The following is a 22,072-nucleotide window of genomic DNA, read 5'->3' on the forward strand; positions in this document are numbered from 1 at the left end:
GTGGGCATCACACCTCTCGGTAATTAAGGAGCCTAACAGCAACAGTTAAAAGGTAGATATTCAATATTAGTTAACCAGCCTGCTAGTTAGCATGTCTTGGCAGTATTCTGATGTACTACATTCCTGACACTGCTACGTGGAAAAAAGGGCTCTTATAACAAAAAGCCCATTTTTAAAAACTGCGGAACATCTCAGGTGAAACACCCTGTACACTGATTTTCACTGCAGTGGTGGTGGTGACCTTTGTGGTCAGGCCCTCTTTAATGGCCAGTCAGGAAGTTTATCCGGGATAAGGGAGAAATTAAAATGAATAAGGGGTCTTTCATCCCACAGGTGGCATTGCAGAGATAAGGCACGTTCAGAGTCTGTTTCAGGTGCACCATCCAAGTAGGCCATTCAAACATGATATAACAAGCACGGATATTACGAATTATTGGCTATATCGAACTCTTCGTAAATATTTTTGACAAACGCATGCAAGGTCTACTTTATATATCGAAAGCGGTTGGTTGTGAAAGGATTTGTCGAACTTCCAAGTGCCAAACTATGCCCGTTCTGATGGCAGGTGCCAGGCTTCGCCGCAATACACCAGTGACTGGCGATACAGCAAGCGCCTGCGCTAGTGTTAATGCTTTCATCTCGCACTCGCCAAGTGCAGCGTGTAGGGTTGCACTCCGGCGGTCTGCACGCGTTCACGCCTATTGCATCTATCGAAAGTACCCTGGAAGCAGCAGCGCAGGTGCTTGTAAGCTTATAATAACAATCCTGCACCTATGTCAGCTATCGCGTTGCTGGTGAAAATGGCAGCAGCTTTCTCTCCGACGTACCACTTTCCACACGACACTGCTGCAATGCAGGGAACCCACCGTTCGGTGCTGTGCGGAGAAACGAACCTAACGTGCTCTGCTTTTGGCGGCCTCCAGAATAGCCCCAAGCGCCTCCGAAACGCCGCTAAAACCTGGAAAAACTCTCCGTTTTGCAAGAAATGACCGCCTGAAATGCCGTCCATTAAATGACAAAACTGCACCGCTATTACGTTCGTTTATGACGAAATTTTATATTACAAAGTTTCACTGTATATTTTTCTATGCAGCACCATCAAACTTTACAATGGTGAAATGTCTAGGCACTGACCCCAGCTTCTAATGAAGCAAACTGGTCTTCCTTTGATCAGCCATCATACTCCTCGAAACAAGTGTTTCAAGGGTTTCATTCTTCATAGCAACATCATTAACCACCAACACCACAGATTGCTGCAAACAATTTTATTTAAGTCTTTGTTGCTTACCTGCACAGTTCCTTGAAACTAGCATGTTATTATGATAATGTGTTGCAACATCCACAACTCCAAACAGCCAAGCACAAACATCTTCAGTAAAGTGGTGCTCTTAAGCAGCATGGCTGCATTTTTTTCACCACTACTTCGAGAACAGCAAAGAAAAAGCACAAACAGCTGGTGCATGCATGAGAAAGAACATTTAACAATAAACACCAACAAAGAAACGCACAGCATACCACAAGTATAGATATAGTCCAGTTCATGATGCCAGCACTATGAGCCATAGCGTCAAGGCAGAGATCGGGCATTTTCTTATTTTTCTTCTAAGACACCTTGACTGCTTCCCAGCACACCTGACATCGCATTCTTCTTGGTTGCATTTGGGCAGTTTGCTCACTGAAAAATCACAGCAAAAAGTGTGTGTGTGGTATACAGTTGCTGCTACACCTCACATTCAGGTGTACTCAGCAAAACATGTGCACAGCACATAACAACTATTTACAGTTGATACACATTGCATGCATGCAAGGGCCAGGACTCTTCAAGCAGAGTCCATGTGAGATGGATACATACTGGCCTTAGCCTAAAAACCATTACCTAAAATCAACTATGCTCATCCGGCATTCACATGCTGACGTTCACATCCAGCACTGCTGGCATGCGAATGAGGTTACGAAGCCTCATATCGGACCATACTGACCATTTATTTCTACAGGCTGTCCATTTCAATGAAAGGCATCAGTTCAAGCTTATGCTGTATTGGACACTGACAATTAGCAAAAAATGAAGTAAACATTTTGTCTTCTGAAAAGAATCCACATCCTGCTTGTGACTCAATTTGCAGTTTAGTTTAAATGCTTTGGTAAAAAAAAAAAAAACAGCAATGCTTGAAACAAAGTGAATGTCTGACAACCTTGTTCCTACATCAAGGCCCTCGGATCAAACAAGTTACTGCATGATCAAGAGCAGTACTGGTCTGACTGGTACCGCACCAGTAAGTAAATTTAAAAAAAATTAAATAGGCAACTTTCTTGCATTAATAGCGCAGATTCTTGCAAGTTGACGGCACAGGTTGCTAAAGCTGATGCTATGAAAAAGACAAGGCAGTGCCTCCATCATTCACCAGAGACTTTGTAGAGTGGCTTGATGGCTAGCAAGTTCTTAGACAATGAGCCATGTTCATGTGGGTGATGTCAAACATGAAACTCGAAATCATTTGGTGGCACAATAAAAGTATGTCTTGCTTGCTCATGCTGACTACCTCTGCAAGGTGAACATTGCTATATGCACCTGCCCACTTTACAGGCTGTTGTGCTCCAACTAATGTGTGAGAAGAAGCAAGTAAAACACTTATCTTTGTGTAATTTATAGTTTCCTTTTTTTTTCCCACACTGTTACTGATATGAGGTAACACTGCATAAGTTTTGGCAACCGGCACCAGCAGAGCCCATGTGCCAATTCAGGACATTAAACCCAACAATTTACAACATATCTTCCCTTTCACTTGGCTCTTATCTTTGGATATGTAATCTTGAAGGAGGGAAATAAATCATGCCCTGCTTGTCTTGCATGATTGTTTCAGTTTTCATTATTTTCTGCTGGAGATATGTGCATTTAAACTACGGCCTCCTTTCCTAAAAACTAGTGCATTGCATGCTCTTTTTTTTTAGTTTCCTAGAACGCCAGGTTGGAATGACAGATCAGAGCACAACAATCGCAATACATGTCAGAATTCTTGAGAAGCTGCAGTTGAATTTGTAAGAATGTTTGAACTTGAAAAAAACAAATTGTGTCCTGGGTGCATTCCTAGCCTCATGCTATAAAGCTTAGCTAGTCTGCTTTTAGTCCTCACCAAAGACACACCGCTAAAGATTAATGTTGCCAACGCCTTGTTTCTCTTTACACTGCTTCTTGTAAAATTGGATAACACTAGACTCGTTACATGGGTAACTTCAGCCTCAAGTGCTAAGTGCTGTATAGAGTTGCACTTCCTATGCAGTACTCAAGTATGCACTCTTTTGTAGGCAACTCATTTAAAGCAATATTGTCAACAACAATGTGTACACAACACACAATGACTGCTTGGCATAAGCTCGGTGAAATGCCAAGGCAACTGACACATGCAACCACAACGCAGGCTTCATATACTACACGTTGAAATCAATGCCCACACTTTTGCAAACTCACAAAAGTAAGTGCAATAACTCCTAGACTATTTTACCACGACGATGTTATTCAATCATAACACAATATATGATACTCCTGTTTCATATAACCGGGAAAAAGAAAAGAACAAAGCAGTGACTGCATAGCAAAAGCCTTACCAAAACTTCATCACACACTTCAAAGCATAATAAATCGGCACATATCAGTAATAGCACTAGATCTCATATTGTTGCTGAACACAGGACAGAATTAAAACATCTACTGCACTTTATGGTAAGAACTCAACCGGACATCGGAGAACAGCAAGCAAGGCATCACACTGGACAAAGTGCAAAGCAAATTCACAGAACTTGTTCAACTTTTTAGTCCTGAAACAGTCACACGCTGAAATCTAGGCATGCTAAAGGAACTGCTGCCCAATATGTTCAGGCATTCTAATCCCATCAGCATAACCTTTGTCAGCCGATAGTAGCCGAGAGTAACTAGTACAAAACCATCACAACACTCATGAGCTCACACAACTTTACAGAGCTCCTGTACGGCAGAAACAGCTATAAATGGCATGCATCTAGTTGCTCTTGCTTTCTTTCAGCAAAGGGCAACCACCATGCAACTGCACACAAGCAGTGTAGTGCTATGCACACCCTATTCGTAAACCCCACTCTCACATAGTCTAGCAAAATATTTTCCAAACCTATGTACATATAAACCATCAGGTTTTACGGTTGCGGCAGTGTGTGACTTTCATTTGAGGCCACGGCAGCCATGTTACATGTATACACATGTATGTCTGTGCAAACTTTATTAAGACTAGGAGTACAGTAGAAAATAAAAGTCGTTAGCGCTTTCGTGGAAAACATGTCAACACGTGAACCTTACACTCACGACAGTGTCACTTGCATGAAATAGGCCAGTAGCAGGATGCATCTCAAAGAGGCCTTGATCCAACCCTCAAGCGATGCATTAGTGGGTAGTGTGTATCGTCGTGAACACCTCAGCCACGTTACGCTGTCCTATGCAGCACATTGCACGTGCACAGGGGACACCATTACACCCTCCTTTGTATCTTCACTGTTAGGTTCTCTAGAGCTTCCTGATCTGTGAGATGTGGCTGACTCATAGTCGTGCTCATGAACAGGCACGTATGATGCATAATCAGCACTCGGGTGCCTCTATAACCATGCCACAGGTAAATCACTGGGATGTGACCAGCACAAAATATGCATAATGGTACATAAAGTATCACAAGAACTGCATTCAAATGCGCGACAATTTCTTCCTGCATTGAATATGGCATGGCTGGCTCGTTCGCTTAGACTGGGGAGGGGATGTTCGATAGCATAAGAGGAGTGTGTGAAAACGGGGAAGCCACTCAAACGCTGTGACACTGAAGAGCACTGTGGTGTTAAAGCAAAACTAAATTTATGAAGTGAGCAAAAGCGCCCTTCCAAATTCTTTAAAAAAATTACACTGCTAAAAAAAAAGCAGCTGTCATTCGGTCAAGTTTCTAAAACTGGCCCACATTCCTGCTTCACCACCAGTTGTTAATGGGTCAATGTCCTGTGCCAGCTGCGGCCACCTTATCTCCACAAAACTTCCTAAGCTCATCTGCCCACCTGACCATCTTATCGCATTCTGCTCCGCTTGCCCTCTCTTGGAATTCACTCTGTTACCCTTAAGGGACCACTGATTATCTTGCCTTTGATTTCATTACTTATTTTTGGGTCTTAGGGAAAAAGCTTTTTGTATGGCAATGCTCAAAACGTGCACTAACAACTCAAACGCATTTATCAAGGCCAACAAAGTATTTCCGGACCCCTTAAGGAATCAATAACATTTGCCTGAACATGCTCACCAAGTAAGTGTTACCAAGAGTTCCCGAGCGATTAGGAACGCCAGCCTATGCTAGAGCTGCTTCCACGCATACAGTACAAACGTACCACACAAAAGCTTGGTTTATCCCAACAACATTTTCCCAAGAACATCCACAATGTATTAGGGGTAATTATTCATCAGCACCCACTCAAGGCAGCCAAACAGCTACAAAGAAAAGCTATCCTCAGACCAGGTCAAATTTTTATGCAACTGCAAAGTTTCTGTGTAAGCTGTAAAGCTTTCTTTTGTAGCTGCATCGCTGTGCTTGGGTGGATGATAATGAGTAATTAGTCTCTTATTGTAATTTACAATGTGCTTATGGGGACTACCCTAGGCACACTCGACTATCCACAAAGTAAGTTAATGTGGCGATTTGCTGCTAGAAATGGGTACACCACATTCAACTCTCACTCAGTGTGAGTAGGTCTTTAAGGCAGGGTATGTAGAGAGACAGCAGCAGGAAGAGTGTGCAAAAAGAAAACTGCTATGCACAAGCTGTGAGTCACAGAAAAGCAGCCAATGTAACAGACTACAAGAGAACACATGCTTCCTCTGTGCATAAATTCTGCACACACAACCAATGCATAAGATCTGCATCAAAGTGCAACAATGAGTAGCCCAGCTCCTGAAAAACAGGCTGCTGAAGGTTTCGCATGAAGGAAAATCTGGTCTGAACTGAACTGCTGTTTCCATATCTAATCACTGCCTGTCAATGATCATAAATGCATCAGGCAAGGCACCAAACTGTTATCGCTGCCAATCAAATTTGAGAACCCTTTGTGTTTTGGAGAGTTCAAAAGCCTACACACTTGGCCAACAGTGCACTGAAAAATGTGAAATCAAAAATATATGGTGCAGCCTGCCACAATGATTCAGTGTGTGTTCATATCATCACTCCAACCTCTCTCAAACAACATGTGCAGCTATTTGCTTGAACGAGATTCAAACAGTACAGTAAAACCTCGTTGAAAGGTGAAAAGCAAAAAGACACAGGAAAATGCATTATCTGGCAAAGCGTATGATCCAAACCACCGAATTTAGAAAAATGTAATTGCTGAATGACGTACAAAAGCATTTATTGACAACTTCCCTTCATAACAATGTCGATTAGCATTTTTTGGTACAAGGTCTGAACAGCTGCTTTTTTAGCCCTCGCAGAATTCAGCCTGCATTTTCATTGTCTTAAGCGCGGAAGGAACTTTACAACACATCCGGTCACAGCAATGGCGAAAAAAGCCGAAATGTCTCCCTTGTTTTCGGATGCTTCTCCCTTGTAGCCATTGCAGTGCGGAGAAGGAATCTCAGCGGCTGACTGCCACAGTGTTCTTGCTTTTCATGCTGTGTAAACCAGACCCAGCCCGCTCGAATGCAAGCGCATCATTGTAGTTCTCAAATGCTTTGCCCCCTTGCCTTTACGTAACGCTAAGAAGCGCCGAGTTTCTCCTTCTCGCGTCGCATGCCCGCCTGTATAATAATGCACCGTTTTGATTTTTTTTTTGGTGCTTCGCCCCTTTGCACCGATGTACTGCAGAGAACACACCACCGCGGTTGAATGCTGTTGCATTTCAGCTCTTTATGTCGCATGCCCCCGGGTTTGGCCCACCTCTATGTTTGCACATACAAGCGCTAAACGTCTATATAACCTAAATGCTCAACGTCAAATGCTAAATGTATTATGCAACCAGAATTTGTCAAATTTCCAAACGTAATAGCCGTATTAACGGTGATAAAAATAGTTGAACTTTGTGGGACATTTTTATTGACAGCAGTTTTGAGCGTATGAGCCAGGAAATCATATTAACCAAGAACGCATCAACGAGGCTTTACTGTATGGGGGACTTTAAGCATTCACAAAAACACTCATCCTGCAGGGGTCTGAATGAAATGTGCCCAAAGTACACTTCTTTAGACAGAAAAAGAAAAGCTTTTAAAATGAGATTCATGGCTTCACAGCCCTACTTTCGATTAAAACGGCTCTACAGGACAATATACAAAAATGCTGAAGGGCAAACTGAATGCACCGTTTCACAAGACGCACACTGAGGCATTTGTCAAACATAATACAATTCAGTCAGCATGCAGCAAAGCTCAACACCGGTGTCCATTTCTTGATACAAATTGAAGTAAGACCTTGCTTTAGCAGGCACAGCAGACACTACTTGTTTTTGTGGCCTGTCTCAGCCTGCTTCTATATGGTGCATTCATCATGGGTAACGTTAACAGCAAGTACCAGAATCTTTAGGTACTAACATGTAGTGGCAGAGCAGCATACACGAGCCCTGTGCCATTAAGGCAAACGCACAGTCTCATGCCACCTCATAGAGACAGATATTTAAGCAAGAAAGGCATGGAGATGAATCCTATGACAGGTGAAGCATGGAAAGTGTTAAGTGTGGATGCTTTCTCAAAGTCCCACATCTGTCCATTGTAAAAGCTTTTCTTGCTACTTAAACAAATAAGCTAACCACAAGAAGAAATTATGAGCACAAGAATTTTGATGCCTTGACTTGTTAATAGAATGGAAAATTGAAATATTGCTCTCATTTGCAGCTGTGATTGGCAAAGCAACACAGCAAACTGGAGGCCATAAGCTGCTGTTGCAAGCTGCTGTTATTTTTTTTTAACTTGTATCCTACTACACGAAGACTCATTTTTCTCTTGCTAACCTTTCTTTGATGCACAAAAATGAAGTCTTCAAATTCTTTCTATGTGTTCATAAAGATTGATCTTTAAAGTTTCACTTTTCATAACTTTTTCATTCTTTCCACCCTTCAACAACCTTGCATTATTTTCAGCATACTATTATTTACCACTGCAGACTTTCAGAAGTCATGAGCTCCCAGCTTTCTCACATAAGTCACCACAGGTGCACTGTATGTGGTTATCACAAGCACTGAAATCAAAGCCGAAAAGCAAGAAAACAAGAACTGTGCAAATGCGCAAGAGGCCAAGATCTACAAACTCGAGAGGGACAAGCAGTACTTGATAAGCTTGGGCAGGCACGGATACTCAAGCATACTCCATATTGCCCATGCATAGGGCCAGAACCAGAAGCCAATAAGTATGCTCACCCCTACATTTTAGCACCCAACCTCACAAGCACTGCAGCTGGAAATCATAGAAGGAAAGGGGCCCTGATACACTCTTGTTAGCTCTTCCCTATGTTTCTTTCAACAGCCTGCCATCCGCTATGGATTCAAATGTGTCATGACGGCTTTTCTGTTGCAGCACTGAAGGTATAATGCCATGATTAGCCAATTTCCTCGTACGGAAGGGGAGAAGAGCTCATACCTGAGCACATCATAAAAAAAACATATATGCACTACAATCGTGCAAGAAAGGCCAAACACCACGAGCTTTGTATGTGCTGCCCTCGTACGCATTCCAACATGCAATCAGTGCCAAGATGACAGGTAAACCTCGAAAAGAGGCAAGGGAGTTATTAAAACGTGTTCTCTCAGGGCCCTTCAATGCTGCCACAAAACGAAAGACACGTTTCCAGCTTACCGGCAAGAAGGAGACAGGAAAGGGAACAAGGGTGGAGAAGGTTCACCACTGCCACAGCATGAGAAAACCTTATCAGGGTACAACTAAGGCGTCCAATCTAGCAGCAGGTACTCCTTGAGGGGCCCCGGGAGAGACAGCTTCCCTACAAGCGTGGCCACCTGGTGACGGAGAGCCTGGTGTATGGCCACACGGGCGATTTGCTTGAGCGAGCGGGGCTGGCTGTACATGGACCTCAGGAGCTGCGTGACGCAGCTGGCAGTTGCCGGAGGCAGCACGGATGGCTGGCTCAGAAAACTCTTGAGGCAACTGTAGAACTTTCGATGGTCCATGGTGTAGTAGAACAGTCGGATCAGGTCAGCAAACCGCTGCTCGGGGTCATTGAGAAGTTCTTGCTTGCGGCTTAACTGATGGATGTAGTAGTGCAGGACCTGTCCATAACAATGGCAAAGAAACAAATTTTCATGAATGCACAATGGTACGCCTGGTAAAAGTTGAGGCTTGCATGTAAAATCACAAGCCGCCACGGCTCTTCATGCCTACAACTTGAATGGCTGAAACAATGCTGAATGCTGAATGAAACAATGCTGAATGCTAGAAACGAAGTTAGCAAACTTGACAAAAATATTAAACTCCCAGCTGGAAGAATCAGCCAGAAATATGCAGTCTGAGATAATGCATGGCACAGGAAACATTGGAAGGCAAGTTGGTACGTGTTAGCTTGAGGTGTGCTTATTGCTAATCACGAAAAGCCCCAAGCTTTTTCATAAGCCTAGCTTCTCTCTTCTTTACCATGTATGTGGTGTGGACAAACAGAGACTTGTTGCGCAAAATTTGATGACAAAACTCTACGAAACCTGACCGCATCCTATTGTGACATTGACATGGTATATAACACGGCCTACAATATAAGCAGTTGAGGTTCCTTGATCATCATTTTATGGAACAATGCAGTTTTCACAAATAGCCAGTACCAGGCCCACCACACTCTGACATAGAAAGACTGATTTAGACCACTGTACACAGCAGGCAAATTGCTTCCATTTGCCAAATACTCTCACGGATATGCAATACATTTAATCTCTTTCTCTTAATTGCTGAAAATATTTGAAAGCACGCCTACTTTGAAAAAAAAAAGAACCTTGAAAGCTTCTTTTGAGGTTGCGCTATTTACAAGGTGCATCACCTCTGGATATGGCACGATACTGCTGCAGCAGTGGGCACATTCTCACACTTCACGCTACTGTCTGCACATTTTGCAGCATGCAACACGGCCACTACATTCAATGAGCCAACTCTGAGCTGACCTCAAAAGTAGCATCACAGCAATCTCTGGATGCATTGCGCAAGCTGTCAACACAAAGAAACTGCGTCATTCTGATCTGTGAAATCAGTATGAGTGCGCTCATATTTTGTAAATGTGCCACCAATTCAAGTTTTTTCAGTAGAAACTACACGAGATCGTTCCAGTTTTTGGCATCTGTCAACTAAGTGGTTCCGCGTTGATGCTCATGGTCACAGAAGCGCAAGCAGTCTTTTGTATCTGATGAGGCTTCCCATTTGGCGACGCAAAAATTGCAGTTTTTACCCTGTCTTTGCTGACAATGTCATTCTGGCGTGCCATTTCAACTAGCTTAATCAAGAAATTACCTAGACTTTTCACTTCACACTACATGGGGAAAAACGCGCATGCCAACTATCTCTAGCCTTAAAGTATAAACATACCAAAAGGTTGGTTATCAAAGTTGAACTGTGATCAGCAGTTTTGACACTGCGTAGATTCTTGATGACGTTTGAGTTTTGTGATGTATTTTTTTCTGCCTTTACTGTTGCTTGGCAAAGCAACCTCGCTGTAACGAAATGGTTTATGACAAAATAATGAATATACCGAAAGAATGGTCACTCCCCTTGGAAGCTCCTATGGGAAGCCCATGTACTGTTATCTCGTTTTCATGAAGTAAAATTTTCCTCCAACAGGATATAATTAGGAGTAGGACTTTTTGGTTTAAACTGATAAAAACCAATAAAAGAACACCAAATTCAATTTCTGAAATTTGGTTTTAACCAAAAATGGTTAGTATTCATGACATGCGCACTGCAGCTAACTGGCCACTGAGCAGAAATTACACTCCGCAGCCAAAGGAGAGAAATAATAACGTATAGAAGCTAGGGGCGAGTTAGGTTAGTTGGTGTACCACTTAGGTTAGTTGGTGGGCGAGGTTAGTTGGTGTACCACTTGATTAAGTAGCGCAGTTGTGCACTTTGGTTTATCGCTCTGCTACATTACATACTTAGCCAAAGGAGAGAAATAACGCATGAAAGCCAAAGGCGAGGTAAGACGATGTACCGTTTGGTTCACGGGAATGGTTAGATGGTGTACCGCTTTATTGGTAGCACAGCTATAAATTTTTAGGTATCGCTCTTCAACCTTACATGCCTCTGCAGACCAGAAGGCTCCACCTTGTCACCAAACGTCATCTGCTATCATGGCACTGTTCAATGCCACCGCCTGCTTTGGACACTTACTTGGTCAAGCATGTTTCTTTATTGCACATAGGGACATTCAAAACCATGTACACAAGTGTCATGAAAAGGCATCACATTCTGCCTACTGCAACGATCCAGTGGAAGTTCCATCGCTGTAGTCAACACAGAAAACACGTGATCTTCCACGCTCTTGCTAACATGCCAGTTATAACATGGCAAGCCACCTTTTAGAAATGAACTTCCACTTGCATTTTTGTTCAAAGGTCCCATCAACTGACTTCTGTTGCTTTTATTATTGGCAACAACATTTCCTTCTGCAATTAAGCACTGCTATAAGTGCTTTACTGGTAATTAACAACCATCAATACATTACTTACAGTTTAATCAAATGCTCAGACTGATAAAAAGCCAAGAAATACTCCAAGTGACTTTTGACCACAAAGGAATACCACATTATCACTGAAAAAAAAAAAGAAACGGTAACCCATCCATAGGCAATAATCTTCACACGTATACACAAAAATAAAACGACAACTGCATTCTGAAATAATGGGCCAAAAGTTGCTAAATTATCATGAAATAAAAACTTAAAAGCCCAACCCCTATATATAACCAACCTCCAATCAACCCCGCTGGCCATTTCATGCTAAGTATGTCAATATGTAATGGTGCCGAACACTTCCGTACTGATTCAATGTGGCACACCGCAGTTCCCCCGTTCTCCAACCTCCCCGACCCACTGCGAACACACTGTGCTTTTTGGTTTTATGTGCAGCTTAGTTTCCATTTCCATAGCATGGTTGCATGGTTAAAACTATCTGGCAGTGTACTTGTTGTACTTGATGGGCTCGGGGTTCACTGGTTTGACAAGACCAAGTAAGGAGAACGAAAGCGTAAAGCGATTTCCATGGCTCATGAGTTATGTGGGGAAGCCCTGGGGAGTGTGGGGAAGCACTGTGGCCTGTATCGGCTTCAGCACTCAGAAAGCAGAACTAAATATTATGAATAGGCCCCTCCCTGTGCTTCTACGATATTATTCCTCCAAGAACCATTTCCCAAGCTCTGAAGTGCAAGCAGGCTGCAGGAAATGCAGGCACCCACTGACAAATAAGGCTGACATATTCGGTTGGTGTACATATATCCAGCCACGTGGTGGGTGCTCGGTGCGCATGTTGAAGGCTCCCACAACAACACACATCGGTGACACACTAAATTCTGGCTACGTTGTACTACACTGCTGCAGGTAAGCACGTTGGCACACAACAGTTGCAACCAAGGTCGCATACTACCAAAGTGAAGCAATGGCCATGAAGTAAAAATCACAGGATCCCTTCGACTTCGTTATAACAAGGTTCAACTCTATGTACTGTGTCTTGCTGAACTAAGAATGAGGTTCAGCGCTTGTCCTACTGCATCCCACTTCGTCAAGTCTTTCGCACAGCAAGTTTTCTCAGAATTACTTGGAGAAAACATGCCTACCCATTACCTCTCCCACCCCATCTTGTTCCACTGCTTCACCCTGCCAGTATGCACTCAGAATGATGTGCAATGGTCTTTGAAGGAAGGGGTATCCCCTTGAGTTCAGGCCCCTAAAATTTGCATTCACACAGTTCAGCTTCAACATGGGGTCAATACACTGTGGAGCCTATACTGCATTAGCACTAGTGCAATAAAGATGTCACTTAAGCAATATAGAATATAATAACGTAACAGCTCTAATGAAAGCACTAAAATGCCCTCATGCCTTTGCAGCTTAGGTTAGCAGCGAACAACACTATTTTGCCCAATAGCCTGCCCCCAACACCTTCTTTCCTTTCTTCTTTCACTCCCGCCTTTATCCTTTCCCTTACAGTGACCGCCAATATGTGAGACAGATACTGTGCCATTTCCTTTCCCCAAAAACCAATTTCAATTTCTTTGCAGCTTACATGGCCATAAATTTGTACACCCACCCAACCACTACAAAGTAACTGCAGTTACAGAGAGCTTCTGCTCAGCTTTCTTAAAAGCTAGATATGTCAGTGCAAAAAACAGAAAAGCAACCTTACCTGGCTTGAGGCCTTTTTAAGGAATACCGAGCTCTGCGAGTGACAAATCACTGGATCCGATGAGCTGATCTGCACGTCTGGGTCTGCACCATGCACAAGAAGTGCGAGTGTCAGCGCGTGCACATGCTCCAAGTCTGAAGCGAGCCTAGCATTTTGCACCAGGTCCAACAAAGCGAGCAAGATGTGCTGCATTCGCTGCGAGAAGCGAGCATTGGGGTCTAGCCCATGCTGGAGCAGCACCGTCAGCAGCTGCCGAATGAAGGTGAACGCACTGCTCTTGTCATCCTCCCGATTCAAGGTGATGTACTCGCTTGCCGTGAAGACCAGCACGTGCATAGGGGTCAGGTTGCTGCGAGACCGGCAGTTGGGGTTGGCGCCGTAACGGCACAGCAGGCGAACTGAGTTGAGGTAGAACACCTTCTTGTTGTGTGAGAGGGAGTGCAGTGGGTCCTTGTTGATGAGGGGCACCAGACACACCATGAGCGGCGCTGAGCCATCGCGACCAACGCAGTTGGGGTCACCACCGTTCTGAAGAAGCATGTCCAGCAGCTCATAGCGGAACTCCCAGTCGCGAACGTGGCGGAGCACACATGCCAGTGCACTGTTTCCTGGTCGGTTGATGCTCGGCCCAGCACCACTTTGCAGCAGGTAGCGCACCAGGTGCAGCATGTCCCACTTGGTCCACGGGCGTGGCTCCTGGTAACCAAGCCGCGACTCCTCCAGTGCATAGCGAACAATCAGCACATGCAGAGGAGTGTTGCCCAGACTGTCAGGCTCATTGAGGAGCTCGCGACAGCCATGGTCTTGCAGGGCCCTCAACACCGACAGTGTCTCCTCAGCCGACTTCTTTCCTAGCAGCAGCACCACATGAAGAACAGTCAGCTGTTGTGTCGTGGTGCGGGCATTCACTTCAGCTCCGCACTGGATGAGCAGCTCCAGAAACTTCTTGTCCTGGCAAAGCAAGGTGGGTGGGGCGAGAGATAGATAAACAAAAACAGAAGGAAGTCCTGCCAATAATAAGACATCCCAATATATAATTTGCACGTGCTTTTTTTTCCCCCTATGTACATTTCACAGCAATGTGTCAAACCTCACATGGGAGGTGCGGAAAACCAAATTCCTGCATGGCCACAGTCTACATGATTTCAGACTGTACAGTCACAGGTGTGATTTTTTTTTTTATGAAGTACACCACCTTGATCCAATACCTAGCACTCCGCAGGTCTTGAAATGCATGAACTTGTTGGTCAACACCAGAGTACATTTTTTTGAAGTTATTAAAGGTGGATGAATTTTTCAATTAAGCCTCCCAATCACAGCTTGGTATATTAAAAACACAATGAGAAAACTGCAGATCAACATGAAGAGCGTGCCCTTGTGTCCCAAGTCAATGTGCCATTTTCTCATCATGTTCTCAAATCTGCACCAACCAGCCCAACTGCACACTGTTGCTGTGTTGAATCGTCCATGGGTTGAGCTATATTTAGTAAATTTTTTCATATGTAGTGTTATATGTTTTGTTTTCTTCTTCTTGTTGTTGTACAAATCAACTTTTAATTTTTCAGATGCAACAAAAATTATTCACGTTCAAAAGCACCCTACAAAGTTCCCACCTGTAGTGCAGCTTGGTGGATGGGGTAGTATTCATCATAGCATTGGTTGAGCTCCTCGGAACGCTCGGCGACGAGGAAGCGGACGCAATTCCAAGCACCGCGCTCGCAAGCCAAATGTAGCAGTGGCCGCTTCTGTTGCCACGGGAGCCAGCTGTCCTCTCCCTGAGCCAGAAGGAGCTCCAGGATGTCCGAGTGGTCCCCGTCAATGGCGTAGTACTCCGCAGACTGAAGTCGTTCAGAGTAGCGGTCCGTGGAGGGACCAGAGCCTCCCACTGAATTGCAGAGTTCACACGCCTGACGTGCGAAGTGATAAAAAAGACGCGAGATGTCCTATCAGCAATTGCTAAGACTGCAGGGAGGGAATCTATCCTGAAGGAGCACCAATACACACAGACCGCCGCGCGAAATTCACCTTTGCACAGTAAAATAGTTTGACTTCTCTCAAGTTTCAGTTTCCGTTTCAAAAGCCACACAGCATGTCTGATGTCAAAGATTGGCTTCAGGTCAGTGAGGCATAGAGAAACAGTGATATATTACTGCTTTGTCATTTTAATCTTGCATCAGCCTGGCCTAAGAGCTAAATGACAATGATTTATTAACCAAACATACATAGGTCAATTAACATGGTTTTTTGTATTTACTAATGACTTGAATATCATTACAAAGAAAGAACACAACTTGAATTTGGTTTTTGTACTCCTTTAAGAATAAAAGTCGCTGTTCTGGGAGGGAGTTGGGGGCTCGCCTTTCAAATGAGCTTTCACTGCGTGGAATACAACCTTGGACACTTTGGCTCTTTTCCTAATTTGCTGTAGCACCTCGTCTGTCATCAGCCTGCTTTCTGTAGCTATCTTTTCAGCTCAGCTTATCTTCTTGATGGTTTTTGTGACCCCCAAAACACTCGAGTGTTTCAAGATCACTTAAAAACTTTGTCGCTTCATGCGAACACATTGGACCTATGATACCTCAGGGCTAAGGCCAAGCTTGACGTACTTGATTATGTGGGCCTGGGAAGCACATACGAGCCTCAGTGTCCACACGAGCACCATGCTTCAGAAGCAGCTCAACAATTTCCTCGTTTCCTTGCAGGGCAGCAATATGTAGGGGAAGGCTGCATACGCCACGGTTGACGTCGCATCCTCGGCCAAGAATCCAGCGCACCAGCTCCACGCAGTTGAAGCCGATAGCACGCTGAAGCAGGTTGTAATTGTCCGTACCCACCACCGACAATATATTCTCACCCTAGAAGAGAAATAAATTGAAATCACTGATTTAACTGGTAGACAATCCTGCTAGGCAACATAAGTAAATGCACCCAAGTGGTGGTCACAGCAAGCAGTCTGTGACATACTGAACAGCTGCAACAGGCTGTGAAAAAAAAGGCTCCTGATTAGTCAGCTCCCATTGGATATGCACAAATACTTGACATCCATCAACACTTGATGCCAAACCGGTCTTTGAAATTTTCCCCCAACGAATTTGCGGAAAACAATGAGAATCGATCTCACTTTCTTGTGTACAGCCAGGGAATGCCCTGTTTTCTTCACACTGTTATGCTATCTTCTGAAAGCCCTCACAAAAAAAGATGTGCTAAATGAAATCTGAAACACTGCCATCAGTTTGTACACAGCCACAAGTAATGTAACGAGAACGACACATGAAATTTCGGTCTATTACAAAATATTTTTCTCAAGAGAGCAAACAACGATTTTTACTGCAGCTTATTTTCCGCACAAGAAGCTCTGAAGATTGCTTTGCACAATACCACCACTGGGTCACTTTCGTGCACCTAGACAACCATTTTTATCAACCTCCCGAGAGGACTGTGGTGTGGGCAGATGTTAGTATAAATCCTATAACTTTTTTTTCCAGGACAGTAATGCCATCTTCACAAATGTAGCAAACTGGGCTTGTTGGTCAATGTTCATACTTACAACAGTGTGAAGGATAAGACATAAAGCAGGAGACACCATGAGCACAGTTTTTTTTCCTGTCTTACACCTAGTCTTCATTTTCATTCTTCTCCACCAATCCCTTTATGACTTCTTACCGATTTCCATTGAGTTGTTTTTAAAATGAAGAGCTCATTAGGCTTCTATGGTCACTTTATTTATTCAGCTGACTGACACACTATGTATTTAATGTAGCAACAATAAACATGATCGATGCCATCAAACTTTTTCCTTCTGCAATTTTTCTTCAAGCATCCAGATGAAGCCTTAAAAAGTAAAGAACTTTCATAGCAATAGTGCAAACTCTTCGTTCTTTTTCCCCTTTCTAATTTCTCTTAATTTTACCTTTGGCCCTACTACAGAATTCAAGTTTTGTGTGACATTCTATTTTTCCAGTAGGTCCTTCCTGAATTTTTTTTTGCAATGTCAGGGACTAGTTCACAAAATGTTATCTTGGCAAGATTCTGAGTACCACCTTGGAATGCGTTTTCTCACTGAATTCTAAGAAATTCTACCTGCGCAAGAGGCAGGATTTTTTTCAAAGAAAAACAAAAGGTCTTATGCATGGTAGTCCGTTCAGCTAGAGTGAGCCAAGTACCGATTATCAGGCTAAAAACATAAAGGGTGTCAATAATTTTGGGTAGGTGAAAATTATCAAGACAATTTAACAACAGCTGATGTGCGAAACCAGAGACGATAAACATTTAAGTGCTGTCTCATGCGGTCTGTCTCATGTGGGCTGCGACATGGCTGTGTAGTGCAAGACGTCGAAACCACAAAAAAGGTAGAAAGACCTCACTGCCCATCTTATATCTCTCTTCCGGTCGTTATCCTTTGGACTGTTTTGTGAACAACGGAACTAAAAGCATAACTTTGGCATACCAGCCACAAATGAGGAAAAAAGAAAAGACATGTCTAGAGCTTTTCCACATCACTGGCAGACAGGTCTACGTCACAGAAAGGCAGCAGTGCCCCAATACCTTTGGTATCTGCACGATGAAGCTTTCAATCGACGACCAGTGAATGTGGGAAGCCTCTCGGGACCGCATTTCCTCAAGCAATGCCAGGACAACCCGGCGAGTGCCCTCAGAGGCACCCGGTGACAGCAGGTGTCCCCCCGTCTGAAAAAAGCTGCTCACTAGCGCACCCATCCTGCAGGAAAAGCATCCAAGTGAGAAGAAAAAATACAGTTTGCCTCTTTAAAAAAAGTAGTAGGAAGTTAAAAATGCTTAAAAAGAAGGCAAATATGACGAGCGAAAATGGTTTCATAAACTAGCAGTGCAAAAGAGACAGGTATAAGGAGAAGGTGGAGAACACACAGCACTGGCTCAATAGAACAGTGGTTTTTGTGAACACACATAATTACAATATAATGACTGCAAAAGCACACACATTTTACGGCCACACACAGCAGCAGACGAAGAAAAAAAAAATGTCAACACAAGCAACTTAACAAAAGGCATTAGCGTCTCCATGAAAAATGTGAACCAAGCACAAACAATTGCATGTGTTGTATGCCTTTCCCTTATGCCCATGTCTTTCACGCTGAGCACAAAATACGCAACAGCACTAATGCCTAATGCAATGTGATGCTATGAAATTGGTAGCTTAGTGCCAACTGGCACTACGCAAACTAACTTATTCAAACCTTATCAGACTCCACAGCCACACATGAATAATGGCTTTCTTATCTACGTGGTTCATATGGCTTAAGAGTTTCTACTCTGCTGACCACTGGTTTGATACCAGTGCACAGAGCCTCGCTCAATGAGTCCCGGTGGCCCCATGAACAGAAAGATTCGAACTTCTGTCAGTCACTTCACTTTAATTCAATTAAATTTTGGTGAAGCCTACAGAATCCTGCCTGTAAACATGTCACATAAAAAAAAAAAATGCAAGGGGCACTTAGGTATGATGCGATAGTGTAATGGGTTAATTCCAATATATGCAGAAGGTCATTCTCTACATTCATAGATCCCTGGGAGTCCTCATACCCCTCCCTCCTAGTGCAGCGGTTAAGTGATGCGCCATTGCCCTGTGGTAGATAGATGCTTCCAGCAGTGGGCCTTGTGCGGTCCAGGGTGCTCTTCCTGAGTGACCAATCATTAATTTATCCGCTACCGCACCAATCATGTTGATGCTACAAGCGCCTCTAGCCTTGTGGGTGTTAACCAGCACTTGCCTTGCTGATGTCAACCATGGTTTGAAAATACAAAAATTGCAACCATCAGCTGAAAAAGCTTCAGTTCCATAGAATGCCCGGAACAAAGCACAAAACATTCATCATAAGACCCTCGTAATTATGCAACTTGGTGAGGGGGCTACTCAGCCGTTAAAAGATACAAGCCTTGTCGAAAGCACACAGGACACTTAAAGCATGCTCAGAAATGTTACAGGTACGCAGAGCGGTTCCTATATGACACTTTTGTTATGCTAAGGGTCTAGAGATAATGGGCAGCAGATATCACGACCCTGTCAGGTCCTTTGTTCCAAGCCCCAGAAGCAGCACACAGTCCTCTCCATATGGCCTGGTGACAACTCCTGTCAGGTAAAGCTGCCTGCTCACACTCTTAACAAAGACTGTACATGTAAACAGTTCCAGTAATGCTAAAACAAAGGCTCTATGTGTTAATGGCACATAGCAGTGCAATGGTGCTGCTAAGCACACAGTGCAGTTCAGTTATTGACCCAGTGCTTTGCAACAACACAGGACAAGAGACACAATGATGCAATACTAGAAACTGCATTGTACCACATTGCTGTTAGCATCACACTGCTGTGCCTCCAGTCGTCCTGCACTGTGCAGTTCTTTGGATCAATAATGATATACCAACTGACCTGCAGCCATGCCCACCTTAAGATACTTAAGCTCTTTTGATATGTTTTTCAAAAACGGGGCGTCATGCTTATCATACCTCCAAGAGATCGCTACTTAAGCTTACTGTCGGAACAATGCAGTGTTGGAGACGCCGACTCTTCACACCAATGTTTCAGTTTATATGGAGCGTATGAATATCAGGGAGAAAAATTCCAAAGCGATATCAACTGTGGTAATATTTTAATATTTTTTTGCCCCACTGATATTTAGAACTGAACTACTTACCACAGGAACCATACTGAGCAAGATTAGCTTGGCTGCATACAAGAGTACTCACCAAGATTCCGTGAAGCCACAATGAAATGAAGTTTTCTGTGCAGGCTATGAACAATAAATTATTTTTGTTTTTGTCAATACCGCTATAACAACATTTGACATGCAGTTACGCATACTTACAAACAACGAGTGGACCCAACTCACCAGGATATTGATAATGGTCTTGGTTAGATGACACAAAGAACATACAAAGAGTCTGGTACATCCCGTAGAATCTGTTAAGTATGCAGTGGTTTTAAATTTGCTTTGACATGCATCATGCTTCCGTTCTGCTCTCTCTCCATGCTCCTTGCTTTCTTCGAGACTTTTCTATCCACGAAGTTCAGAAACTAATTAAGATAAACTAGCAAAAGAAAATTTAGACTTTGTATACCATTTGGTGCTTACCTATCATAAATATGCCAACATTAAAGACAAATCATCAAAGCTCCAAGCAGAAGCACCACCAGAACAAATTAATCATGTACTACATTTACGTCAGCTGCGTTAGTCGTGTTTAGCTCCCAACTGGGCGCTAAAACATCCAAATGGTTGTCACTAAACCTCACCATTGCTTGCATAAGGCCACCCTAACATAAGGAAAGGCGACAGAATGCCAGATAAAACTGTACAGCGCAGTTTAACGTTTTTAATGTTGTGCACAACCAAGAGTTCTTTAGATTGAACAGAAAAGGAAAGCATCCCGAAAGCAAGCTACCACATTCGATGTATCAACCAGAGAGCACAGGTGAGGTGCGCCTGAAACCAACCTGCGGACCAGCCTCAGGGTGCAGCAGCCCGAGGTAGGTGCGTCTCTCCTACGGCGATCCAATGCGTCTGCCGCCAACACCACTCCACCTCGATACACCGCGCAGCACGCTCGCACGACGGCTGCTCACTAGGTTTCACAACAAATGGGGCAACGACGCACTGCGCGCACGGCAGGCCCAGCCGTAACTACAGATCCGTCCGAGTTTTTATCGCGAAACTCAAAGCATCTGCCAAGGAGAGTTGCAGCGTTCCAGTATCGCCTGACATCTGCCAAGTAAACGGCGTGCAGCGCTGATCAACGGCACATAGGCCCACTGGCCCGATAGTGATGCAAGCGCACTTGTTGAGCGTTGGCACTACATCAGCTGTTGCGGGACATACGTGACCTGCTTGAAAGACGCAGAGCGCTACACGAGCGCACCACCACAGGTAGCGCGCGCTTGTCGAAGCGACGCTCGCGCGTTTTGCAGACGGGCCTTTCACGTAAACGAGGCAGCCGGATGCAGCGCGAACGACACCGCCTTTGTGTTAGAGCCACCTTTTACTGTTCAGTTACTGCTGCTTTTTAGTCCACGGAAGCATAGCCTTGCAGCTTCCGGCTTGCTGTTTCCTTCTGTCGTCTGATATCGCAGGGCCGCAGATCGTGAAGGCGGTTGTCGAGGCACAATCTGGAGTCGCGGCGCATGGACCTCGATTGGCGGCCCGATGCGCGATGGCTGTGGAGGTTGAGCAACTGCGCAGCGCCTTTTCGCCTTTCAGCAGTACTGTGCACGCACTGATCATGCAGCCGATAGCATCATGGACCGGGAGCAGCACGCCCGGACTTAACATGCGGCGCAGTGCAAGGGAAGTAGTTCGTCCAAACGTCGCAACACAGGCAAGCAGTTCGACGAGCCAGATTTGCAACAAGCTGCCGTCTCCTTAGCTGCTGAGCTTGCTCAGGACCCGATTGGAGCCATTCACCTCATATTGGGCTAAATTGGTAAAATAAAGTCCCGAAAACTACTGATGAAGCGATCGTGTCCTGCTCCAAGTGATCGTAGTTTCGCGATGGCACCCACCCTCCTCAGCTGTTGTGGGCTCTACCGCTGACATTTAGCAAGAGCGTTTTCAGGCGTTTAGTGGCGCCGCCTTGCAGCAGTTTGTGTGCGTCTGTCATTCCAACCGCTGCTTTCCTCGGCGGAGTTCATAGAGACTATAGTGTACTAGAATAGAGAGTTTTTCAAAAACATGCAAGGATTCAA

The 22,072-nt window shown here is 44.2% G+C and overlaps 1 protein-coding gene and 1 long non-coding RNA gene across 6 annotated transcripts; one reads left to right on the plus strand and one right to left on the minus strand.

The window, feature by feature from the left end:
* Window positions 1-1,246: 1,246 nt before the first annotated feature.
* LOC144098773 (uncharacterized) lies at window positions 1,247-21,461 on the minus strand. Its single transcript, XM_077631641.1, has 6 exons — window positions 20,828-21,461; window positions 17,905-18,076; window positions 15,966-16,214; window positions 14,973-15,266; window positions 13,360-14,310; window positions 1,247-9,255 (listed from the first exon to the last, which is right to left on the minus strand). The coding sequence occupies exons 2-6, from the start codon at window positions 18,073-18,075 to the stop codon at window positions 8,911-8,913; spliced, it is 2,010 nt and encodes a 669-aa protein (XP_077487767.1). The 5' UTR covers window position 18,076; window positions 20,828-21,461; the 3' UTR covers window positions 1,247-8,910.
* Window positions 18,092-21,841, plus strand: LOC144098774 (uncharacterized). Of its 5 annotated transcripts, none has more exons than XR_013307240.1 (2): window positions 18,092-19,472; window positions 21,461-21,841. It is a non-coding gene; the product is annotated as an uncharacterized LOC144098774 (long non-coding RNA). The 5 variants fall into 5 exon arrangements; XR_013307243.1 differs by lacking the exon at window positions 18,092-19,472 and adding an exon at window positions 19,479-20,860; XR_013307244.1 differs by lacking the exon at window positions 18,092-19,472 and adding an exon at window positions 19,479-20,805.
* Window positions 21,842-22,072: the final 231 nt, after the last annotated feature.

Source organism: Amblyomma americanum, chromosome 7 (genome assembly GCF_052857255.1).
Source record: "Amblyomma americanum isolate KBUSLIRL-KWMA chromosome 7, ASM5285725v1, whole genome shotgun sequence".
NCBI lineage: Eukaryota > Metazoa > Arthropoda > Arachnida > Ixodida > Ixodidae > Amblyomma > Amblyomma americanum.

Coding starts and splice junctions, on each gene's coding strand:
- LOC144098773 (XM_077631641.1), bottom strand. CDS start 18,075: ATGGGTGCGCTAGTGAGCAGCTTTTTTCAGACGGGGGGACACCTGCTG. Junction 15,267..15,965: donor TCCCAGGCCCACATAATCAA/GTACGTCAAGCT, acceptor TTCGCACGTCAG/GCGTGTGAACTCTGCAATTC. Junction 9,256..13,359: donor TTAAAAAGGCCTCAAGCCAG/GTAAGGTTGCTT, acceptor TGTTATGGACAG/GTCCTGCACTACTACATCCA.